This window comes from Ovis canadensis, chromosome 3, assembly GCF_042477335.2.
Source record: "Ovis canadensis isolate MfBH-ARS-UI-01 breed Bighorn chromosome 3, ARS-UI_OviCan_v2, whole genome shotgun sequence".
NCBI lineage: Eukaryota > Metazoa > Chordata > Mammalia > Artiodactyla > Bovidae > Ovis > Ovis canadensis.
The window spans coordinates 182465839-182490195 of record NC_091247.1 but is presented as its reverse complement, the minus strand read 5'-3'; the positions used below and the strand labels follow the sequence as shown (position 1 = coordinate 182490195).

Here is a 24357-nt window from a genome sequence, read left to right as displayed (position 1 = left end):
GCCCATTGACATAGGAGCCTGGCAGGCTACAGTCCATAGGATAGCAAAGAGTCCAACATGACTGAAGCAACTTAGAACAATGTAAGCCAGACATTTGAATCAGAGCCACCAAACAGCCAAAGCAAAAAAGGAAAGCAGATCAGTGGCAAGCATCCCTACCTCCCTCACTGTGTCGTTTGTTCTGGTACAGGAGAACCTCCATCTCTGGAAACTGGAAGGCCAACACAGGCTCTGCCATGCTGGAGCAGGTGGCCATGACAGAGAGGTAAGGGGTAACGGAGGTGCTTAGGGATGGGTACCAGCCACAGGGGAGGTGGACAGGGATACAAGGATCCTGTAATGAATGCCGTCTCACACTTTGGCCAGCATCTCACCACCCACAGAGCACTTTCCTAGGCATGATCTACTTTACTGCCCATAATAGCCTTCAGGGCATGTTTTACAACAACCTCATTTTACAGATGGGGAAGATGGTTCAGAGGGGGAGCGTGGCTTGTCCAAGTCACAGAACTGATCAATGGCAGAGATAAAACTAAAACCTTGACATCTTGACTCTACGTCCGGGGGTCTTTGTGGCCCTGCCAGTTGCTACAGGAAGAGAGCAGGAAGTCCTCGCCAGTCTCTTCTGCTCTTGACAGCTGTATGGAAGCATCCCATTAGGGTACCAAGGCTCCCACCCGGAGCGTCCACTCCTCTCTCAGATGTATTCCTGTCTCAGCATGAGGAGGGAGAGGTCAATTTCCTGTAAATCATGAATGCGGCAGAAAGGCATACTGGTTGAAAGTTCCTCCCTTTAAACAACACCTGTGAGCCATCTTCACCTGAAGAAGGGCCAGCCACCTGCTTTTGAGGCCAGCAGCACACACATCCCTTGCTGAGTGCCCAGTGACCTCTGCGTGCAAGCCTTTAGTGACAATGGGCAAGGCATGGGCTTTGGGGTCAGAAAGGTCTGTTCAGTGAACATGTATTGAGTACCTACTGCATGCCATGTATGCTGAGCACTAAAGAGGCCCAGACGAAAAAACCCAACCCTTCCCTTCAAGAACTCTGTATCAGTTGCAAGTTTCAGAAAATGGATTAGTTGGAGCCAAAGGGGATTTACTGGCTTGTGGCAATGAAAACTTCAGAGGTGCGGCTCCAGGTAGGTCTTTAGAACTTATTCTACCCACCCACTCCAGTACTCTTGCCTAGAGAATTCCATGGACAGAGGAGCCTGGTGGGCTACAGTCCATGGGGTCACAAAGAGTCGGACATGACTGAGAGACTTTCATTTTCACTGCCAACTTCAGTCCAGCTTTGTTCCATGTTGGCTTCATTCCGGTCAGCTCACTCATATAGTGATCCAAAGCGGCCCCAGGCTTACAGCTTAACTGTGTCGAGTCCAGCAGAAGGAAGATGTCTTTCCCAACCATTTCAGTCAAAGCCTGGAGTTGAGCCTTATTCACTGATAGGCCTGACTTAAGTCACATGACCATCGTGGAGGCCATCACTATGACCCAGAAAGCAGCAGCACTGTAATCAGATACTGCTGTGTCACGCCTCTGCCCCGAGAGAGTGAAGCGGGACCACTGTGCTACCGTAACACGGACTGAGACTTAGGGGAGGGACGTAACATGGTTCCTGCCCTTGTGGAACTCCCCGTCCAGGGCTCTAAGCTGAGGAAACAGCATGAACTAAAGTGAGTGGTCCTGCCTCCTTCAGAGCTGTGTTACACAGGTTAACTACCATTTCTGAACTTCTTCAGCTGTAGATTGGAGGTAATGCACCCAAGCCAGAGGGCTGATGAGAAAGGGATCTTCAGTGGCAGGGAGTGCACTGGAAATAGTGGTCTCCTTCCCTTCCCGCCAGTCCCAGGTGCCACCCCCAAGGTGGGTGCCCACCTGTGCTCTCCAGTCTCAGGGGCTGTGCTCGTTCCCTGGCACAACTGCACCCCCTGGTCTGGGGGAGTGACAGCCTTCCCCCAGTGGGCATTCAAGGGGCAGTCGTGGCCCTTTTCTCCACCACCTTTCCAGAACATAAGCCCAGCCTTTCCCCGGGCCTCGCACGCTGCTCAGAGGTGTCTCCAGCAGGTCATTATCTCCCTGGCTCTGCTCAGTTCCAGGCCCCATGGGCCATTCCCTGCCATGGGAGTGGGGCTGCTCAGGCCTGGAATCCACTTTCCCTTCTGCAAATTCATGGTCAGTAGCCTCAGTGCCTCAAGGGGACTTAGCAGCAGAGATGAGAGAGCCAGCTCTGAGAGCACTTCAGCTCATTCCAGGCCTTATGGCTCAGAGACACAAATAGATCTCTGAGTCGGCGTGCCCCATGTGACCCTGGAGGGTGGGGAGAAAAGCAAGAACATTGACACAAAGTCCCCTGTGACTCCAAATCCAGCCACCACGAAGGAAGCCAAGCACAAGGCCGGGAAGATACAACCATCCCCTTGTTGCAGGGTCAGAGTCCAGCACTGAGATCTTCTGCAAAGCAAACGGACCCTACAGCCATCAAGTGGCTGGAAAGGGAACAAAAGCAGCAGGTCCAGAGGGCCAGGCCCCCGGGCCAGTCTGGAGAAGCCTGCCAGGCTCCTCTGCCTGCGTGCCCCAGGCAAGGGGGAGAATACACCCTTTGTCCCCGCAGGCTGGGCCTGGGAGGGATTTCTGGGGCCCTTCAAGCAGTTTTCCCAAGGGAAAAGGACTTCAGGAGCAGCTGGGGTCCAGGACAGCTCCAGCTGGGGGCAGGACAAGCTCCTCAGTACTGGGGGGCCAGCAAAGTCCTGGGGAGGGGAAGGAGGTCAGGTCTCTGAGATCACCCCAACTCCCCTCACTGCCCCCCTCATCCTGCTTGTCGCCTGCCTGCCTAGCTCCCTGTCTAACCTCTCTCCCTCTGCGTGTCTCTCCCACTGTCCCTCTACATCTCTGCCCCTCTTTTTACCCATTGGCTCTCCCACTGCCTCTGTTTCTCTGCCTCTCTGTCTCTCGTGCATCTCTGTCTCTTACGTCTTCCTGTCTCTCTCCATCTCTGAATGGATGTGTTTGTGCGTATGTCACTGTCTCCTGGCCTGTTTTTCCTGTGGGTGTCTCTCTGGGTCTCTCCTTCCCCCTGTCTCTGCATCTCTCGCCGTCTGCTTCCCGCTCGTGCCCCCTGTCCAGCATACTCACTGTCTGTCCATCCCTGCAGGTACAGGCTGTGGGTGGACAGCTGCTCGGAGATGTTTGGTGGCCTGGACATCTGTGCTGTCAAGGCTGTCCACAGCAAAGATGGCAGAGATTACATCATAGAGGTGAGCAATGGAGCAGGAGTTCCCCCTGGCCGGAACCAGGCCCCTGGGCAGGCATTCCAGAGGGAAGGAGTCCAGGTGTGACCTCCAGTGTGGTCATCTGTGTCTTAGGTCAGGGCTGGGGCACAAGCAGCCTAGGCCTCAGGGAGTGGCTCCCAGAGCCTTCTCACCCACTGCCCTCACGTACCCCCATCCACCCTCTTGGCTGCATCTTTGTGCCCGGGGGTCCTGCCCTGGACTTTGATGACTTTGGGCATGAGGTTTGACAACCTTCCAACACTTGTGGCCCTAACAATAGGGGAAGGGCACTGGGCCAAGAGTTGGCAAAATTCTGTCCCCTCCAGTCTGTTAAATTTTCTTAGTGTCCAAGCGGGTAAAGAGAGTCCACTTCCACAGTCACCGTGAAGAGTCCATCATCTGTTCAATCAACAAACATATATTAGGGGCTCCCATGGGCCTGGTGTGGGGCAGTTCTGGAGACAGAGTCCTGAACAAGACACGTATGGAGTGTGCCGGCCGGCAGGGAGGATGGTGCACTAGTCACTGCGGGGCACTGATGTGTTAGGACTAACACACTGATGTGTTAGGAACGGGGTGAGAACGGAGGCAAATATATGAGAGAGGTTCAGAGTGCTCAGAGTACCAGAATCTCTCCCTCAACTTTCCTGCATCTCACAGGCCAACGAGCCCCTGCTGTCCTCCAGAGCTGTCGCCTGTGGGTCCCTGTGGGCCTCCCATTCCCCTGCCCACCCCCATGACTTCCTCCCCAGGCCTCCCTCAATCCCACAGTCCTCCTCCCATGCCATGGCGCCCTTGTGTCTCTCCTGACCTCACAGCTCCCCTCCCCTCCTAACCCTTTCCTGGCCCCCGCCAGAGCCCATGGCTCTCCGTGGCTTCCCCTGAAAAGGCTGCGCTGGCTCAGAGTTCTCTCCTCAGCGTCACGTCTCTATGCTCACACACCCCCACTACCCCCACCAGTCCCTCCAGTACTTCCCTTCTGTGGCCTTCTCCTCACACCACAGCAGAGGGGGTGGTGCTGACACACGGCCAAAACACGTGAGGGAGCGCCCTGCGGCTGCCCCCTCCCCTGGGTGTGGGCAGTTAATGGGAAGCACATGGCTGGGATGACCGCGAGAGCCGGCTAGTGCTCCAGCCCCGCGTGCCTGCACCACTCCCAGGACCCGCAGCGAGCCAGGACCAGTGACTGGAGGGGTGGGAGCCCTGCTGGTCTCCTCCTGCCATGCCAGGAAGGCATTCCTCCCACCCTGGCCCCTAGACTGGCCAGCTCGGAGGTGGAGGGGAGGGAGTCCAGGGTGGGCACAGCCCCTCTGCCCACTCTTGCCCCAAGGAAGGCCCGGTAACTTCCAAGGATGGGTTCCCATCTATATTAGCAAGTTCAGTCCTGCTCTAGAAAGCAGCTCTCAGGAGCGCCTGCAGCCCAGTGGGCAAGACTCCATGCTCCCAGTGCAGGGGGTGTGGGCTTGATCCCTGTGGCAGAGTAAAAACCACTCTCCCCTCAAGTCCAGTGGCCACCAAGCCTGAAATCCCCGCAGCAGCCCCTTCTTGGGGGACACTGCAGGGGCCAGGAGCGGAGCCACCATCCTGCACACTTGCTTCTGAGTCAGACCCAGGCTGCTCCCTGGAGGAATGAGGTGCCCACCTTCCGGAGGACGCCTAGGCACCTCAGATCCATGCCCAGGGCACTGCATCTCCTGAATCCCTCCCTGGCCCTCCTGCCTCTGTATCTCCTCATGGGACCACCAGACATGAACTCAGCTTTGACACACACGTGGTCACTGATTCAGTCACCCATCCATTCATTCACTGTTCAGCTCCTCCTCTGGACACCAGCCCCCCAGCCAGGGATACGGCCGTGAGCAGGGTAGCAGGGACTCTGCTCTGGAGCTTCCATTCAGAGAGGGGCCTGCAGTCAGCAGATGAAGGACTCTGGGGCTGCTTCCCCCTCCCTTCTGTGAGTGTAGTTCCTTCTCTCTCAGTTTAGCATTATCTCTGCCCCTGAGAGCTCCTGCCTCTCTGAGTTTCCTCAACTTTCACTCTTAGGAAACAAAAGTTTGTACCCGTGGGCCCAGGCTCCATGCCTCCAGACATTCAGAGGGTCAGGGATGAAAGACCTTCCACATCTGAAAAGAAAAATCGTGGGTTTGGACTTTTAAAAAACAAGAAAACAACTTCTCAAAAATGTTTTGGGGGAAAAGAATGGCTTTTCAGACTTTTTTTTCCTCTCTCAGAAACATTACAGAGTTGTTTCCCTTGCTTTTTGGTTTAGAGTGGGGTCAAGGGAGATAGGGAACTTTTTACCAGGAAGATAAAAGGTATTTTAAAAAACAAAGACAGGATCTAAAAATACTGATTTCTTTAGCCACCTCTGTGGTAAGAAAATAAAATTTGAGTGACATGTGAAGATCCTCACAGTGGAATACTCAGGGGAAAGACCCTTGAACTTGTCCTCCATGACTTGTCCAGGGAATGACATTGCTCACTGGAAAAATGCTTCCCTGGGGAGACCAGAGCGTCCACTTCCTTTAGCTGTGTCCACCGTGGGGACTGCAAAATGCTCTGACCTCAGGTTCATTGTGGCGGCTGTTTTCCACTGTAGGGAACATAGGAAACAGAAACCAGAACAAAAAAGGAGTGGGCAGGCAGGGTCAGGAAGAGAAAAGCCAGAGCTGTGCACACTCAGACGCCACAGTCATAACTCAGCTCAGCCCACGTTGACTGAGAGACTGACTGTCCTTGTGCCGGGCAATGGGATCCAGAAAGCCAAGGACCCAGGCCCAACCCACAGGGAGCTCAATTTGCTAATACAATCTGCGTTCACATCCTTGAGTTTGCTTTTCAGCTGCCCAACCATAATAGGGCTTCCCTGGTGGCTCAGTGGTAAAGAATCCACCTGCAATGCAGGAGACACGGGTATGATCCCTGGATCAGGAAGATCCCCTGCAGAAGGAAATGGCTACTCACTCCAATATTCTTGCTTGGCAAATCCCACAGACAGAGGAGCCCGGCAGGCTACAGTCCATGGGGTTGCAAAGAGTTGGGCACGACTTAGCAACCAAACAGCAACAACTATAGTAGGTGCTTTAGATTAATGGGCTCCTAAAAGTCCCAGATGCAGGGGTCTTCGCAGCTGCCCAACCCCCTCAGGTTATAGTTGAGGAAAACAACAGGCCCACAGATGAGAAGTGAGCTGCCAAGATCATACCATGAGTCCCTAGGAGAACCAGAGCCTGGAAGCCAGGTCTCCGGTTCCCAGTTCTTACTCAGAGCTGTTTGGTGATTGTTGAGATGTAGGAGTGCTCACTGTCCTGGAACTTGCTACTTCTCTGACCCTCAGCTTTCCCATCAGGAGAAGAACAATAATGGTACCTATCTCAAAGAGATACTCTGAGATTTATGTGAGATCTCCACCCAGTGCTTCAAACAGCGCCTGGCACCTAGTAAAACCATACAGCACTTACTAGTATCCTTATCGATAAAAGCAGGACTTGTCCTTCCATTCAGCAGGTACTTATCAAGGGCATACCTGTCTGGACACAGGGCCCATCCCCAAGCCAGGGGCTCACAATCTGGTTGGAGAGACACACATAAACAGGAGATGGTGAGACAACCAAAGCAAGGATGGCAGGAGTGCCAAAAAGGCTTCGCAGAGGAAGGACCAGCTAGATATTCCTGACAGATGAGAAGGGCTAGCCAGGTAGAGAGTGGGCAGAGTCAATGACCTGCCCAGGGACCTGGATGGCAGACAGAACCTGGTGAGTCCAGAGCTTGGGAAAAGAGGAAACCAGATGGAGAATTAGATTGCGGTGAGCTGGGGAAGCAGGCTGGATTCCTATAGCTGGGGAGGAGACAGAGAGCCCACCAAGGCCCCACCCTCCACCAACCCACCCAAGACCTTCTACCTCTGTCCATGCCTAGGGAACCACCTGGATCATTGGCCTACATGGCTTTGAGCAAGCCCCTTGCCATCTCTGGGCCTTGGTTTCTCCATCTGCCAAAAGAGTGGATGCACAAATGTGATCACTCAGCATGCATGCATGCCAAGTCACTTGTCGTGTCTGACTCTTTGCAACCCCATGGACTGTAACCCACCAGGCTCTTATGTCCATGGAATTCTCCAGGCAAGAATACTGGAGTGGGTTGCCATGCCCTCCTCCAGGAGATCTTCCCCACCCAGGGATCGAACTCGCATCTCTTATATCCCCTGCATTGGCAGACAGGTTCTTTACCAGCAGCACCACCTGGGAAGCCCCTGATCTCTCAGGGCCCCTCGCATTACAAGTGTGCCTCCTTTGAGAAGCAGCCTTCTCCTTGTGGAAGAAATTTCTCTGCAGTTTATTCTGCTAGAATCCCGGAGAACTGGCCTTGCCTCTTCCCTCTTCTCTCTGAACCTTGAGTTGACTCCAACCCATGTCATTTTTTGATCATAATTGAGCCCCTTCCTTCACTGCTTCTGGCTTTGTGGAAAACCTTGACCTTGGGCCAAAGTTCAAGAAACTGGCCCCAGTCCTCGGTAGGGGCCAAGGTGGGAAAGGAGGGGGCAGAGACCGGCTCCCCAAAGAAAAGAGCAGAAAAGGTCAAAGGCTCCTCACCCTTGGTCGCATGTCTGAGACCCAGCAAATGCAGACTGAATTGAACTGAGTCCAGGGAGTTGATTTAGACTGAACTGCGGGTAATTGGCTGTCTCCACGGGGGTCATTTCCAGCTGAAGCGCTGGGCCGGGGATTTGCGTGGAGAACACTGCCATCTAGTGTTCACTTCTGTCCTGAGGTCTGAGCCCACCTTCCTGGGATGCACTGCTCAGCTGCCAGGCTCCCCTGGCATGAAGCTCCTTCAGGACTCCTTTCTCTCCCGCAGGTGATGGACAGCTCAATGCCCCTGATTGGCGAGCACGTGGAAGAGGACAAGCAGCTGATGGCCGACCTTGTCATCTCCAAAATGAGCCAACTCCTGATGCCAGGGGGCATGGTATCCTCGCCCCTGAGGCCTTGGGTAAGAGAGTGTACAGGCATGAGAGATACTTGGCCGTCTGGGAGGGGGTGCCCTGATCCAGAGGAGATGCACCCAGGGAGGAACCGACTTGGGGAGAAAGAACTGGGGTGTGGGTGGGGCTGGGCTTGGGGGAGAGTTTGTACCCCTGCTCCTGACAGGGACATTTGGGAGGCTCTGAGGGGCCCTTCCTCTCTCTGCCACCCTGGAGAGAAAAACATGGTCTCAACTGGGCTTTGAGTGTCCGCAGGCAGACATTATCATCATATGAAGCCAGCTGTCCTGCCTGTGCCCTCCGTCCCGGGCCTGAGTGGTGAGCAGGTGTGTGTGTGTGTGTGCGCGCACGCACACTCATGCCCCCATGTACACACACGCCCTTTGTGTGCTCCCCGGGCACTGGCCAACAGGGACTCTTGCGTCTTCCGTTTCCTCATCTTCCAGCCTCTTCACGCTGACACAGAGCGCTTGTCTTCCCTGATCCTCACCATGGGGGTTACCAGATGGTTCTCCAAAGAATTTGCTAGATCTCCAGCTTTCTGGAAAAGCAAGTCTCAAAACCTAATCCCCCTTTCCCCCCTCAAAACAAATCTGTGATAACAGATGTCAGAAAGATGCTTGTTCTCAAGAAGGCCACTGGCTTGGAGAGGGCACGGGGCAGCCTTCTCCCCTGGAAATGTTCTGTCTTGACCTGCTTGGTGATTGCACAGGTGTCTCCACGCGTAGAAACGATCTGTCCTGTGCACATTATGTAAGTTTTACCTCAATAACGATGGAGAAGGAAATAGCAGCCCACTCCAGTATTCCTGTCTGGAGAATCCCATAGACAGAGGAGCCTGGCGGGCTACAGTCCATCACACAAGTGAGCAACTGAGCACCTCAATAACAAACAGATGTTTACAAATCCTGCCCTCCCACCCAGGAAGTGAACGGCTGTAGTGGCCACAACAGTCTTCTTTTCTCTTCTGCTTTAGGCTTCTCAGACTAAACCAGCAAAATCCCCCGGGCAAGCCCAACTGGGTCCTCCACTTGGACAACCCCAGCCACGGCCACCCACACAAGGTAGGACCCATGACGAGCCACCCACCAAGAGAAGCCATCCAGCAAGGTTGCTGAAATGCCCTGAGGGATCCACATGTGACTTTCAAGAAGGCACTCTGAAAAACTCCATGTTAATACTTAATCACCAGACTTATTCCCTTGCTCTGTGTGCAGAATGAATGAGACCATGGGGTTGTCACTCCCTTAAAGTCAGGAAAGGAGGGAAGAAAGACAGAAAGTAAATGTATTAAGTACCTAATATGTGCCAGGCGCTGTGCTAGGGACTTTCCCATTTATGGTCTCATTTTCAGCTTCCTAACATGTCAGCAATGAAAACAGGGGTATTTCCTTTTTACAGAGGTAGGTGTTGAGGCTTTGTGCAAGGAAGCACAAGAAAATGGCATGTTTACAAGTCTGATCTTTCAGATCTTCTAGAAAGTGCCTGCTTCCTAGCCGCTAGCAGTGCCTGATTATAGATTTATAAGCCAACCAGCAAGAGTGAGAAAGAAAAATGGAACATTACATAGAACCTTGTCAATTCGAATCATTCCTCAAAAATATCCCAGTATTACTAAGTAAATGCCACCATTTATCAGAGAATGGATGAACTGTTGACAACAAGATGAAAGGAGATTGTGGCAGTAACTAACCCCTTCTCTTGGGCTGCCAGCTGCTTGCGGGTTCTCACACTCAGGCCTGGGGCGAAAGTCACCTGTGTCCTCTCTCGATGTTGGAACCTTCCAGGCACCCTCATGGCTCTAGTGCCAGCTTAGGGCCTCAGGACAGCTTCACCGCAAGATGCCAGGCCAGGCATTTTCACGGTGGTCTTTTAAGGACCTGCTTTAAGACCCATCGGAAAGAAAGCACTACTATCACACTGGGACCTCCCCAGGCACCTTTATCAATGTAATAAATTCATTGCTTCTTGGGAAAATAAGCCTTGGGCAGCAAAGGGCTTCCTCTTCCACAGGTCTTACATAAAACACCCATTCATCTTTCTCGTCTGTGCTTCTCTTCCTGGAAAAGCAGAAAGCGTTTAAGAAGAGGGAAGTTGCAGCACTGACACAACTGTGTACCAGTTAACACTGGGTCCTCTTCAGGCAGATGAACAGTTGAATCTACTTACAGTGTCTCCCTCTGGCAGACTTAGGCAAGTTACCTCACTTCTCAGAGGCTCAGTTTCCACAATGATGAAGGAGGAAATGACATCTGCCTGTTTAGTAAGGGGGAGCTGTCTGTGAGATAATGCAAGAGAAGCAGTTAAAACTAGCAAGGTGTCCCATTGTGGAGGTAGTGCTTAGTAGGTACTGGTAATTTACTGCTGATAACCATCACTCAGTCATGTCCGACTCTTTGGGACCCCACGGACTATAACTCACCAGGCTCCTCTGTCCATGGAATTCTCCAGGCAAGAATACTGGAAGGGGTTGCCATTCCCTCCTCCAGGGGATCTTCCCTAACTCAAGGGTCAAACCTAGGTCTCTTGCATTGCAGGCAGATTCTTTACTGTCTGAGCCATCAGGGACTTTAACTGTTAAAAACTCACTATTAGAGACTTCCTTGGCAATCCAGAGGATTGCACTCCACCTCAGGGAGTGCAGTGGAACTAAGATCCCACATGCCACACAGTGTGCCAAAAAAAAGAAAATCTGGGTCCAAAGAGATGTCAAGTAGATGGAGAAACAGGATAGGGACCTCAAAAGGAGACAAAAGGGATTATCAAAACCTTTGAGGCCAGCAAGGATGCCAAGAACTTTATTCTTATGGATTTTTCTGTAAGGAAGGCAGTTATGCTGATATAAAGAGACACTGCCAGAATAAACTCTTATATTTTTTAAAACTCACTATTAATAATTTGTCTCTTACTAAGCTTCCCTGCTGACTCAGTGGTAAAGAATCCAACTGTCAATACAGGAAACATGAATTCGATCCCTGGGTCGGGAAGATCCCCTGGAGAAGGCAATGGCAACCCACTCCAGTACTCTTGCCTGGGAAAATCCCATGGACAGAGGAGCCTGGTGGGCTGCAGTCCATGAGGGTCACAAAGAGTTGACCACAACTTAGTGACTAAACAACAACAACAAACAACACAATAATGATAATATACATGTTGTTCTTAATGATTGTCATCATTAAGAATACTTATAACTACTGTAGCCCACTGCTCTCCTGCCAGGTGATAATTCTTTGATTATAGAATGTTCAAAAACGACTGATTCATCACCCTGCCAGGCTCTTGCTGTGTCTCTGCCCTACCCTCTCCTTTCCCACTCTGCCCCAGGACTTACTTTTTCAGCCACATTTGCACAGAGCACTTCTAAAACAGAGAGCTACTGTATTCTTGCTTCCTCTCCAGCTCAGAGTAGAGACATGCTCGATAAATAAAGAGATATTATTTTAAGGGACAGGAGGCTACACATACTTTTAGTGAGTTGAAAAACAATCAATTAAAAACCAATTAGGATAATTAAAGAAAATGCTCATTGAATTAACATTTAGAGTAAAAATACCAGGGCTAATTAAAACACAATGCTTTCATTGAGTTCCCAAATTAACAAGATCACATTATTAACTTGTTTTTTGAACTCACTACTCATTTTCAACTCAGTGAAAGTCAAGTTCTCTTTTAAGGAACCTCATCATCTTTTAGCACTGATCCTGTGCTAAAGCAAATACTAAGCAAATACTATCTACATATAAGTTAATTCTTTTTTATGTGCTCAAACAAAAAGTATTATTATTTTATTTTGCTTTGCCAAGAAGCTGAAAGAAAATTACTAGTCTCTAGAGACCAAAAGAAAGCAGGAGTAGCAATACTCATATCAGATAAAATAGACTTTAAAACAAAGGCTGTGAAAAGAGACAAAGAAGGACACTACATAATGATCAAAGGATCAATCCAAGAAGAAGATACAACAATTATAAATATATATGCACCCAACTTAGGAGCACCGCAATATGTAAGACAAATGCTAACAAGTATGAAAGGGGAAATTAACAATAACACAGTAAGAGTGGGAGACTTTAATACCCCACTCACATCTATGGATAGATCAACTAAACAGAAAATTAACAAAGAAACACAAACTTTAAATAATACAATAGACCAGTTAGACCTAATTGATATCTACAGGACATTTCACCCCAAAACAATGAATTTCACCTTTTTCTCAAGTGCTCACGGCACCTTCTCCAGGAGAGATCACATCCTGGGCCATAAATCTAGCCTTGATAAATTCAAAAAAATTGAAATCATTCCAAGCATCTTTTCTGACCATAATGCAGTAAGATTAGATCTCAATTACAGGAGAAAAACTATTAAAAATTCAAACATATGGAGGCTGAACAACACGCTTCTGAATAACCAACAAATCTCAGAAGAAATAAAAAAAGAAATCAAATTATGCATAGAAACGAATGAAAATGAAAACACAACAACCCAAAACCTGTGGGATACTATAAAAGCAGTGCTAAGGGGAAAGTTCATAGCATTACAGGCATACCTCTCAAGAAACAAGAAAAAAGTCAAATAAATAACCTAACTCTACACCTAAAGCAACTAGAAAAGGAAGAAATGGATAACCCCAGGGTTAGTAGAAGGAAAAAAATCTTTAAAATTAGGGCAGAAATAAATGCAAAAGAAACAAAAGAAACCATAGCAAAAATCAACAAAGCCAAAAGCTGGTTCTTTGAAAGGATAAAAAAAATTGACAAACCATTAGCCAGGCTCATCAAGAAACAAAGGGAGAAAAATCAAATCAGTAAAATTAGAAATGAAAATGGAGAGATCACAACAGACAACACAGAAATACAAAATATCATAAGATGCTACTATCAGCAATTATATGCCAATAAAATGGACAATGTGGAAGAAATGGATAAATTCTCAGAAAAGTACAACTTTCCAAAACTGAACCAGAAAGAAATAGAAAATCTTAACAGACCCATCACAAGCACAGAAATTGAAACTGTAATCAGAAATCTTCCAGCAAACAAAAGCCCAGGTCCACACGGCTTCACAGCTGAATTCCACCAAAAACTTAGAGAAGCGCTAACACTGATCCTACTCAAACTCTTCCAGAAAATTGCAGAGGAAGGTAAACTTCCAAACTCATTCTATGAGGCCACCATCACCCTAATACCAAAACCTGACAAAGATGCCACAAAAAAAGAAAACTACAGGCCAATATCACTGATGAACATAGATGCAAAAATCCTTAACATAATTCTAGCAATCAGAATCCAACAACACATTAAAAAGATCATACACCATGACCAAGTGGGCTTTATCCCAGGGATGCAAGGGCTCTTCAGTATCCGCAAATCAATCAATGTAATATACCACATTAACAAATTGAAAAATAAAAGCCATATGATTATCTCAATAGATGCAGAGAAAGCCTTTGACAAAAATCAATATCCACTTATGATAAAAACTCTCCAGAAGGAGGAATAGAAGGAACATTCAGTTCAGTTCAGTCGCTCAGTCGTGTCCAACTCTTTGTGGCCCCATGAATCACAGCACTCCAGGCCTCCCTGTCCATCACCAACTCCCGGAGTTCACTCAGATTCGCATCCATCGAGTTAGTGATGCCATCCAGCCATCTCATCCTCTGTCGTCCCCTTCTCCTCCTGCCCTCAATCCCTCCCAGCATCAAAGTCTTTTCCAATGAGTCAGCTCTTCGCATGAGGTGGCCAAAGTACTGGAGTTTCAGCTTTAGCATCATTCCTTCCAAAGAAATCCCAGGGTTGATCTCCTTCATAATGGACTGATTGGATCTCCTTGCAGTCCAAGGGACTCTCAAGAGTCTTCTCCAACACCACAGTTCAAAAGCATCAATTCTTCGGCATTCAGCCTTCTTCACAGTCCAACTCTCACATCCATACATGACTACTGGAAAAACCATTGCCTTGACTAGACGGACCTTAGTCGGCAAAGTAATGTCTCTGCTTTTGAATATGCTATCTAGGTTGGTCTACCTCAACATAGTAAAAGCTATATATGACAAACCCACAGCAAACATTATCCTCAATGGTGAAAAACTGAAAGCATTTCCCCTAAAGTCAGGAACAAAACAAGGGTGTCCACTTTCACCACTACTCTTCAACATAGTTCTGGAAGTTTTGGCCACAGCAATCAGAGCAGAAAAAGAAATAAAAAGGAATCCAAATTGGAAAAGAAGAAGTAAAACTCTCACTCTTTGCAGATGACATGATCTTCTACATAGAAAACCCTAAAGACTCCACCAGAAAATTACTAGAGCTAATCAATGAATATAGTAAAGTTGCAGGATATAAAATCAACACACAGAAATTCCTTGCATTCCTATACAGTAATAATGAGAAAGTAGAAAACGAAATTAAGGAAACAATTCCATTCACCGTTGCAACGAAAAGAATAAAATATTTAGGAACATATCTACCTAAAGAAACTAAAGACCTATATATAGAAAACTATAAAACACTGGTGAAAGAAATCAAAGAGGACACTAATAGATGGAGAAATATACCAAGTTCATGGATTGGAAGAATCAATATAATGAAAATGAGTATACTACCCAAAGCAATCTACAGCTTCAATGCAATCCCTATCAAGCTACCAGCGGTATTTTTCACAGAGCTAAAACAAATAATTTCACAATTTGTATGGAAATACAAAAAACCTCAAATAGCCAAAGCAATCTTGAGAAAGAAGAATGGAACTGGAGGAATAAACCTGCCTGACTTCAGGCTCTACTACAAAGCCACAGTCATCAAGACAGTATGGTACTGGCACAAAGACAGAAATATAGATCAATGGAACAAAATAGAAAGCCCAGAGATAAATCCACACACCTATGGACACCTTATCTTCAACAAAGGAGGCAAGAATATACAATGGATTAAAGACAGTCTCTTTAACAAGTGGTGCTGGGAAAACTGGTCAACCACTTGTAAAAGAATGAAACTAGAACACTTTCTAACACCATACAGAAAAATAAACTTAAAATGGATTAAAGATCTAAACGTAAGACCAGAAACTATAAAACTCCTAGAGGAGAACATAGGCAAAACACTTTTTGACATACATCACAGCAGGATCCTCTATGACCCATCTGCAAGAATATTGGAAATAAAAGCAAAAATAAACAAATGGGACCTAATTAAACTTAAAAGCTTCTGCACAACAAAGGAAACTATAAGCAAGATGAAAAGACAGCCTTCAGAATGGGAGGAAATAATAGCAAATGAAGCAACTGACAAACAACTAATCTCAAAAATATACAAGCAACTCATGCAGCTCAATTCCAGAAAAATAAATGACCCAATCAAAAAATGGGCCAAAGAACTAAATAGACATTTCTGCAAAGAAGACATACAGATGGCTAACAAACACATGAAAAGATGCTCAACATCACTCATTATCAGAGAAATGCAAATCAAGACCACAATTAGGTACCATTTCACACCAGTCAGAATGGCTGTGATCCAAAAGTCGACAAGCAATAAATGCTGGAGAGGGTGTGGAGAAAAGGGAACCTTCTTACACTGTTGGTGGGAATCCAAACTAGTACAGCCACTATGGAGAACAGTGTGGAGATTCCTTAAAAAACTGGAAATAGAACTGCCTTATGACCCAGCAATCCCACTGCTGGGCATACACACCGAGAAAACCAGAATTGAAAGAGACACATGTACCCCAGTGTTCACTGCAGCACTGTTCATAATAGCCAGGACATGGAAGCAACCTAGATGTCTATCAGCAGATGAATGGATAAGAAAGCAGTGGTACATATACACAATGGAGTATTACTCAGCCATCAAAAAGAATGCTTTTGAATCAGTTCTAATGAGGTGGATGAAACTGGAGCCGATTATACAGAGTGAAGTAAGCCAGAAAGAAAAACACCAATACAGTATACTAATGCATATATATGGAATTTAGAAAGATGGTAATGATAACCCTGTATGCAAGACAGCAAAAGAGACGCAGATGTACAAAACAGACTTTTTGACTCTGTGGGAGAGGGAGAGGGTGGGATGATTTGGGAGAATGGCATTGAAACATGTATAATATCATATAGGAAACAAATTGCCAGTCTAGGTTCGATGCAGGATACAGGATGCTTGGGGCTGGTGCACTGGGATAGCCGAGAGGGATATTATGGGGAGGGAGGTAGGAGGGGGGTTCAGGAGTGGGAACTTATGTACACCCATGGTGGATTCATGTTGATGTATGGCAAAACCAATACAATATTGTAAAGTAAAAACAACAACAAAAAAATTACTAGTCTCTTGATGAATCCCATCTGTATAATAGGGACTAAATGAATAGTTAATAAATGAATGAGTAAGAGTCCAGATTTTCTAAGATATTAATCAGCCTTCAGGGGCAGAGTGTTGGGGAAAGGGGAGATTTAAGATAAAAGTAGAAAACATGTTTTTTTTTTTACCTATGGTGAGTTTAACAAAACAGAAAAGCAAACCAACATTTAAAAATGAGAAGCTTTTACATAAAATCCAGATTTCCAGCTCCTGTGACAGAGTAGGAGCTCTACAAGCAGTGGGCCATAATGCAGCAAATGCCGCTGACTGAGTGACGGCTGCTCCCTTAGTGACGAGGCTTCCCAGAGGGCGCTGGTAGCAACAAGCCCACCTTCCAAAGGAGGATCACTTGAGAAGCAGCAGGCAGAACTGGACATGGAGCAACAGACTAGTTCCAAATAGGAAAAGGAGTCCGTCAAGGCTGTATACTGTCACCCTGCTTATTTAACTTCTATGCAGAGTACATCATGAGAAACGCTGGACTGGAAGAAGCACAAGCTGGAATCAAGATTGCTGGGAGAAATATCAATAACCTCAGATATGCAGATGACACCACTCTTATGGCAGAAGGTGAAGAGGAACTAAAGAGCCTCCTGATGAAAGTGAAAGAGGAGAGTGAAAAAGTTGGCTTAAAGCTCAACATTCAAAAAACGAAGATTATGCCATCCAGTCCCATCACTTCATGGGAAATAGATGGGGAAACAGTGGAAACAGTGTCAGACTTCATTTTTTTGGGCTCCAAAATCACTGCAGATGGTGACTGCAGCCATGAAATTAAAAGACGCTTACTCCTTGGAAGAAAAGTTATGACCAAACTAGGTAGCACATTCAAAAGCAGAGACATTACTTTGGCAACAAAGGTCCATCTAGTCAAGGCTATGGTTTTTCCTGTGGTCATGTATGGATGTGAGAGTTGGACTGTGAAGAAAGCTGAGTGCCAAAGAATTGATGCTTTTGAACTGTGGTGTTGGAGAAGACTCTTGAGAGTCCCTTGGACTGCAAGGAGATCCAACCAGTCCATTCTGAAGGAGATCAGCCCTGGAATTTCTTTGGAAGGAATGATGTTGAAGCTGAAACTCCAGTACTTTGGCCACCTCATGCGAAGAGTTGACTCATTGGAAAAGACTCTGATGCTGGGAGGGATTGGGGCAGGAGGAGAAGGGGATGACAGAGGATGAGATGGCTGGATGGCATCACTGACTCGATTGACGTGAGCCTGAGTGAACTCCGGGAGTTGGTGATGGACAGGGAGGCCTGGCGTGCTGCTATTCACGGGGTCGCAAAGAGTCGGACACGACTGAGTGACTGAACTAAACTGAACTGAAGAGATGTGGCTTCCATCCCTGAGTCAGATTCCCTGGAGGAGGGCATGGCAGCCCACTCCAGTATTCTTGCCTGGAGAATCCCATGGACAGAGGACTCTGGCAGGCTACAGTCCATGGGATCTCAGAGTCAGACGCCACTGAAGTGACTTAGCATACATAGCCTGCTCCCTTGGACAGAGCAAGGAGTCCTTCCTTTGCCTCAGGCATGTATTTTTATACATGCCAAAATGTAATTAACCCACAAATACTGTTTTATAAGCTGCTTTCTGTCTAGCAATATATATTAATATTTAGCATATATCATCAACAATATCCCATATCATTTACTATTGTTCTGCCGCGTCATACTTGATGGCATAGCACATTGCATTGCATGGCTGTCTCTTAATGTCCCAGTCAGCTCCCCTACAGTTGTGCGCTTATATCATTTTCAGTTTTCCACTGGTAGGAAGAGCCCTGTGATGAACATCCTCAAAGTGACACTTGTGCACGTCTTATTGATCCTAAAAGAATTTGAATGGAATCCTTTTTTTCTCCCTGTAGGGGGCCCTCGCTCAGCTCAGTCTCCTCAGCCCCCAAGATCTGGGAGCCCCTCCCAGCAGAGGCTCTCCCCACAAGGCCAGCAACCCCTGAGCCCTCAGTCTGGATCACCACAGCAGAGATCACCAGGGTCTCCCCAGCTCTCCCGTGCATCTGGAGGCAGCTCTCCAAACCAGGCCCCCAAGTCAAGCGCACCCTTTACCTCGCAGCCCCGGCCCCCTGTGCAGGGCCGCAGCGCCTCCCAACAGGGCGAAGAGGCCAAGAAGCCAGCATCACCCCATCCCCATCTCAAGTAAGTGCTTTGGGACCCAGGAAGGGCTGAGAGTGGACTTGGGGTGTGGGCGGAGCTGGGCCGGGTCAGGGTCAGGGACTCAGAGCAAGACCCACCAAGGCCTCACCCCAACTTTAAATGGGCAAAAGGAGGCCTAGAGAATGGAACCTGGGGGACAGGCAGGACCTAGCAAGGCCTGAGTATAGGTTAGGCCCCACTGAGATCCTCATGTGTACCTGCATCAGTTACTCCTTGCTGTATAGTAAACCACCCTAAAACTTAGTGGCTTAAGAAAGCAACCATTTTCTTTGTTCATAGTTTTTTTCATTTAGTCACTTGTACTGAGTTTGGTTTAGCTGGGAGGATCTCCCGATGGTCTCTCCTGGAGAGTTACCAGATAAAATGCAGGATGCCCAGTTAGATTTGGATTTCAGACAATGAATAATTTGGAGTATATGCACTCAAATATTGCATATGCTTAGTTGCTCAGTCATGTCTGACTCTTTGCTACCCCATGGACTATAGCCCGCCAGGCTCCTCTGTTCATGGGATTCTTGAGGCAAGAATACTGGAGTGGGTTGCCATGCCCTCCTCCAGGCGATCTTCCCAGCCCAGGGATCAAACCAGATCTCCCGCACTGCAGGTGGATTCTGTACTGTCTGAGTCACCAGGGAAGCCAAATATTGCACAGGTTAGACTTATATTCAAAAAGTATTTTTTTAATCTGAATTTCAAACTTAACTGGGTGTCATGTGTGCTTGCTTACTAAATCTAGCAACCCTCCTCTCCTGGGATTGCTCATAGGGCTGTAGTTATCCGGCAGCTTACCTGCGGCTGGACAGTCCAAGAGGGCTTCCTGCACACATCTAGATGTTGGTGTCACCTGTCAGCCGAGCCTCTCTCTCTCCTGGGGCCTCATCCTCCAGCAGACTGGACCCAGCTTCCTTATGTGGTAGAATTACATTCCAAAAGGGCAAAAGTAGAAGCTTCAAGGCCTCTCAAGGTCCAGCCTTAGCAGCTGCACGATGTCATTTCATCCCATTATAGGCTTTTGATAAAAAAAAAGTCACATGGTCAAGCCCAGATTAAAAAGGTGGGAAAATGGACTCCTTTTTAAAACCTTATTTATTTATCGGGCTGTGTCCAGTCTTAGTTGCAGCCTGTGGGATCTTTGTTGTGTCATGCAGGCTCAGTAGTTGTGGTGCAGAAGCTTAAGTTGCTCCTCGGCATGTGGGATCTTAGTTCCCTGACCAGGGATCAAACCCATGTCTCCTGCATTGCAGGACAGATTCTTAACCACTGGACACCAGAGAAGTCTTGGAAATAAACTCTTGATACAAGGACCTACAAAGTCACCCTGTAAAAGGCTAGATGACTGGGATGGGAGGGAAGGTTCCATCCCAGGGCACATGTCTGTTCTCTCTCTCGTTTCCTCTCAAGCCCATCTCTTGGTTTGAGGTCAGAGAGAGAGATCCCAAATGTATTTTCTTTGGAAAGTTTTTCCTTTCCTTCAACTCCAAACAAGCTAACCATAAGTTTTCAGAAGAGGTAATATATTCACCTGGTTCAAAGATCTAAAAAATATTGATGTTTTTATTGAAAACCCTACCCCACCTGATTCTCATCCAATGCTTTCCTGCCCCCTGCTCCCCAGATGTATCCACTTTTGTTAGTTCTAGTGTGTTCCTCCAGTATTCCCTTATGCATATACGGAAATATATGTTCTGGTTTCCTCCTCCCACTTATTTACACAATCAGCAGTGTTCACCATCCACACCATTCGCTCCTTGCTTTTACATTTAGCAACACATTCTGGAGCTCTTCCACGCAGTTCACTGACATTTTCTCCTTTTCACAGCTGTATAATTATTCCGCTGTGTAATTATACTACAATTTATCTAACTAATCCACTGTAAATGGAAATTTGGTTTTCTCTTACAAAGAAGGCAGCAGTGAATAGCCTTAAAAACAAGCTTTTTATTATATGGGCAGGATCAACTGTATAGAAAACACCTGAAATGGTATTGCTGGATCAAAGGATAAATGCATTTTTGGCTTAGTAATATTAGCAAGTGGTCCTCCAGCAGTAGGCATAGAGGTTGACAGCATAGACTCTAGAGTCAGACCACCTTTGGGTTCAGTTAGAAGTCTGCCCCTTAAATGCTGCCTGACCTCAGAAAAAAGTTAGTTAACCTCTCCGTGCCTAAACTTCTTCACATGCAAAATGGGGACAATAGTATTCACCCCACATGATTATTATAAGAATTAAAATGAGTGTTTGCACAGTTGGTGCTCAGAATGCTGCTGGCTCCATACATGTGTATCTTTGGCTGCCTCTCACATGTGAAAAGATGCAGCCCAGCTGATCACAGGACAGACAAAGGCTCTGGAACTTAGGCCAGGTTTGACCACTAATCTTGTAGTAACCTAGCTGTGTCTGTGTGTTAGTCATTCAGTCATGTCTGACTCTTTGAGACCCCATGAACTGTAGCCCCCCAGGCTCCTCTGTCCATGGAATTCTCCAGGCAAGAATACTGGAGTGGGTTGCCATGCCTTCCTCCAATGGATCTTCCTGACCAGGGAGTGAACTTGAGTCTCCTGCATTGCAGGCAGATTCTTTACCGTCTGAGCCATCAGAGAAGCCCAGCAATCTAGCTAACAACACTTGAATCTCCTGGCTGATGCTCTAAAGTATTATTTGGTTCAATTCAGGTCAGCAGGTACTTACCAAACACCTACTCTGAACTAATCTTGAATAACACCCTGGGAGGAGAGAGCAAGGGGTAAAAGATAGCCCTGCTCTGAAGAAGACTTCAGTTATTTCCTGTGCTGACAAGACCCTGCCTGGAGCTCTTCCCAGGTCTTTCACCCCCACTAGACTGTGAGCCCCTTGAGGGCGGGGCCTGAATCTCATTCATGTTCGGAGCCCTGTCGCCTGGCATTAGGCTGGCACAAAGGGTCAAGCACTGCCTTTCAGATAGCAGGCACTGTGAGAATTCCAAAGTGCATTGGAATTGGCCATAAGAGCTTCAGGCAGAGTTGGAGTTGAAGCCCATGGTTTCAGAGCTGCAAGAGGCCTGAGGGTGGATGGGGCCAACCCTCTGCCTCACCGATGAGGGAAAAGAGGCCCCGCTCAGTGACTTTTTTGCCCACGGCTGGAGGAACAGATGGCAGAAAGGGTCTGGAACACAGACCCTCTGATCCCCCAACTGGTGTTGGAAAGTATAGGAGGAACAAGCCTAACCTGTTGATACCGCACCTTACAGTTTGCCAAGCGGGTTTGTGCACAGAGGCAGGAGAGGGGACAAGCTGCTCTCCAGCTGTGCCTGCGTCTCAGCAACCTGTTTTTGTGGGAAGAATTTGAGCCTTGGATGCTCCCTTGTTCCTTGCTATAAGCCCCAATTTCTGCACCTAAAAAAGGAGGGTCTCAGTAGCCACCTGGCAGGTTAATTGTGTGTGTGGTACAAGTGTGGGGATGCCTGGCTGCTGGGCTCAGTATCCTTGCGGTGATGGGGTTCATCCAGCTGGCTCCCAGGCAGGCCCCAGGATTCATTTCCTGGGGAATCCAGCCATGTCACCCCCAACTTCCTTTGCCTTTCTGTTTCAGCAAATCCCAGTCCCTGACTAACAGCCTCAGCACATCTGACACCTCCCAGCGCGGGACCCCCAGTGAGGACGAGGCTAAGGCCGAGACCATCCGCAACCTGAGGAAGTCTTTTGCCAGCCTGTTCTCTGACTAACCATGGTCAGGCCTCTCCTGCCCCACCCTCCATCTCAGCCTTGGTTCCTGCTGGGAACAGAATGGAGGGCCTGAGAATATCCTTTCCAAATGCCTTTGATCCAGGAACTGAGTTCATGTGTACCCATTTCCCTTTGCCATGGCGTTCCAGCATCATCCAGCCAAGCAGTGGGTATTTGAGAGCCTCCAGATTCCTCAAAATGGGCCTAAATATGGGTGTCACATCCACCTTCCTGCCCAGATGCTTGCTCCCCTGCCTCAGTTAACCAAGTGAGACATCAGTGTGATTGGTTCAACATTGCTTGTTAGTGTTTTGCTTGCCTTTGGGAAGGGCCCCCTCTGAGCCTTGCCCCCATTTCCATCAAATGCAGATGTTGGAGTCAGACCTCAGCAATGTAGGAGGCAATAACCTTTTGACAGTGTTCTACAAACAAAAGGAGAAAAGCCCAGCCAAGGGAACTTAGTGCCTGCCCTTGTCAGTTCCATCCAAGCTCAAGAGACGGGCCTGCAGACCAGGCAGGCCCAGGCCCCATCACACCTGCCACCAATGGATCTTGAGGACCACAGAATGAATTCAGACCATGTGACAGGCTGAGCCTTTCAGAACACAACAGAAACAGCGGGGAGGCTTTGCAAGGCCACTCCCACCCAGCATGCTATCCTAAATTGGACAGCCAAGAACAGACCTCGGGTTCTTTTAGGAATCACTACTAGTTCCCAGAGGGAGAAGAGGTCGTCAACTAGTCACGGCCCCTCCACCCATTCTGTGTTACATCACTGTTCAGTCTCTCTGAATTCCCACCAGGAATGCTGTTTCCCCCCAAAGACACACAAGGAGCCAGAGACAATGAGCAGACAGATGACACAGGATCAGAAAGTGCGATGACAGTAACTTCTAGCTCAGTGCTTCAGACTGAGCAGCAAGGCCTTGGTAGGTTACTCAGTTACAAAAGGGTTCACTGGTCAAATGTGCTTAGGAGATACTGTTTTGGGTTTGTTTTCTGAGCTCAATAGTACCTATTTCAAAGGCTCTTGGAATTCTTGTAGTAAAGAAATTAGCTTTAACTTTGTTTAAGCTACACTTATTTGACTAAAAAAGTTAACTGCAGAGCTGGAAAATGTAGCCCTGACTCTCTTCCCAATGCTCTTTCTCCTGCATCAGACTCCCCTGGGGAGGAGGGGGAGAGGGGGAGGGTGTCCTGATCACCAAGCACCTGGTGCTGGAAACATTGTTGGCACCAGAACCAGCCTCCTGGTTCTAGAAAGCACTGAGGGTATTAGAACATAGCCACACTGTCCCCTTACATCCCACTTAGCAACTTAAGGGGCTTCCCTGATAGCTCAGTTGGTAAAGAATCCACCTGCAATGCGGGAGACCTGGGTTCAATCCCTGGGTTGGGAAGGTCCCCTGGAGAAGGGAAAGGCTACCCACTCCAGTATTCTGGCCTGGAGAATTCCATGGACTGCAGTCCATGGGGTTGCAAAGAGCTGGACACCACTGAGCGACTTTCACTTTCACTTGCAACTTGAGACACATCTTCCCCTTACTGCTCACAGGGAAGGGAGAGAGGGAGGTGAGAATGAAAGCATCCTTGGCCTGGAGCTGCAATCTGAATAAAAGAATGCAGAGAACCTGTCAGGCAGGTGTAACACCATGGAGCCATATGTTTTAGGAGATTTAGAAGACAGGAAATACACGAAGCAGTCGTCACTCTCCCACTGTGGAAATAAGACCAGAAGAAGAAATCAAACTATCTCACCCAGTTCTCACTTAGCAATAAAACACAGCCCAAAATACACAACGAAGTGGTGACAGGCTAGACAAGGTTCCCCAAAGCGTAGGACATGGCCATGGGCATAAGTCACTTCATTTAAG

At 47.8% G+C, this 24357-nt stretch overlaps 1 protein-coding gene across 2 annotated transcripts in view; it reads left to right on the top strand.

Annotated features, from left to right (window-relative positions):
• Positions 1-24357, top strand: part of SYN3 (synapsin III) — a 490317-nt gene that overhangs the window by 457297 nt on the left and 8663 nt on the right. The window contains exons 9-14 of one of the 2 annotated variants that reach the window (XM_069585264.1): positions 191-265; positions 3157-3259; positions 8132-8266; positions 9235-9322; positions 18475-18763; positions 22350-22779. In XM_069585264.1, the coding sequence (XP_069441365.1) occupies positions 191-265; positions 3157-3259; positions 8132-8266; positions 9235-9322; positions 18475-18763; positions 22350-22482 (823 nt within the window). In that variant the 3' untranslated portion in view covers positions 22483-22779. Of the gene's footprint in view, positions 1-190; positions 266-3156; positions 3260-8131; positions 8267-9234; positions 9323-18474; positions 18764-22349; positions 22780-24357 lie in introns of those variants that run through there. The other variant, XM_069585265.1, reaches the window with a different exon arrangement.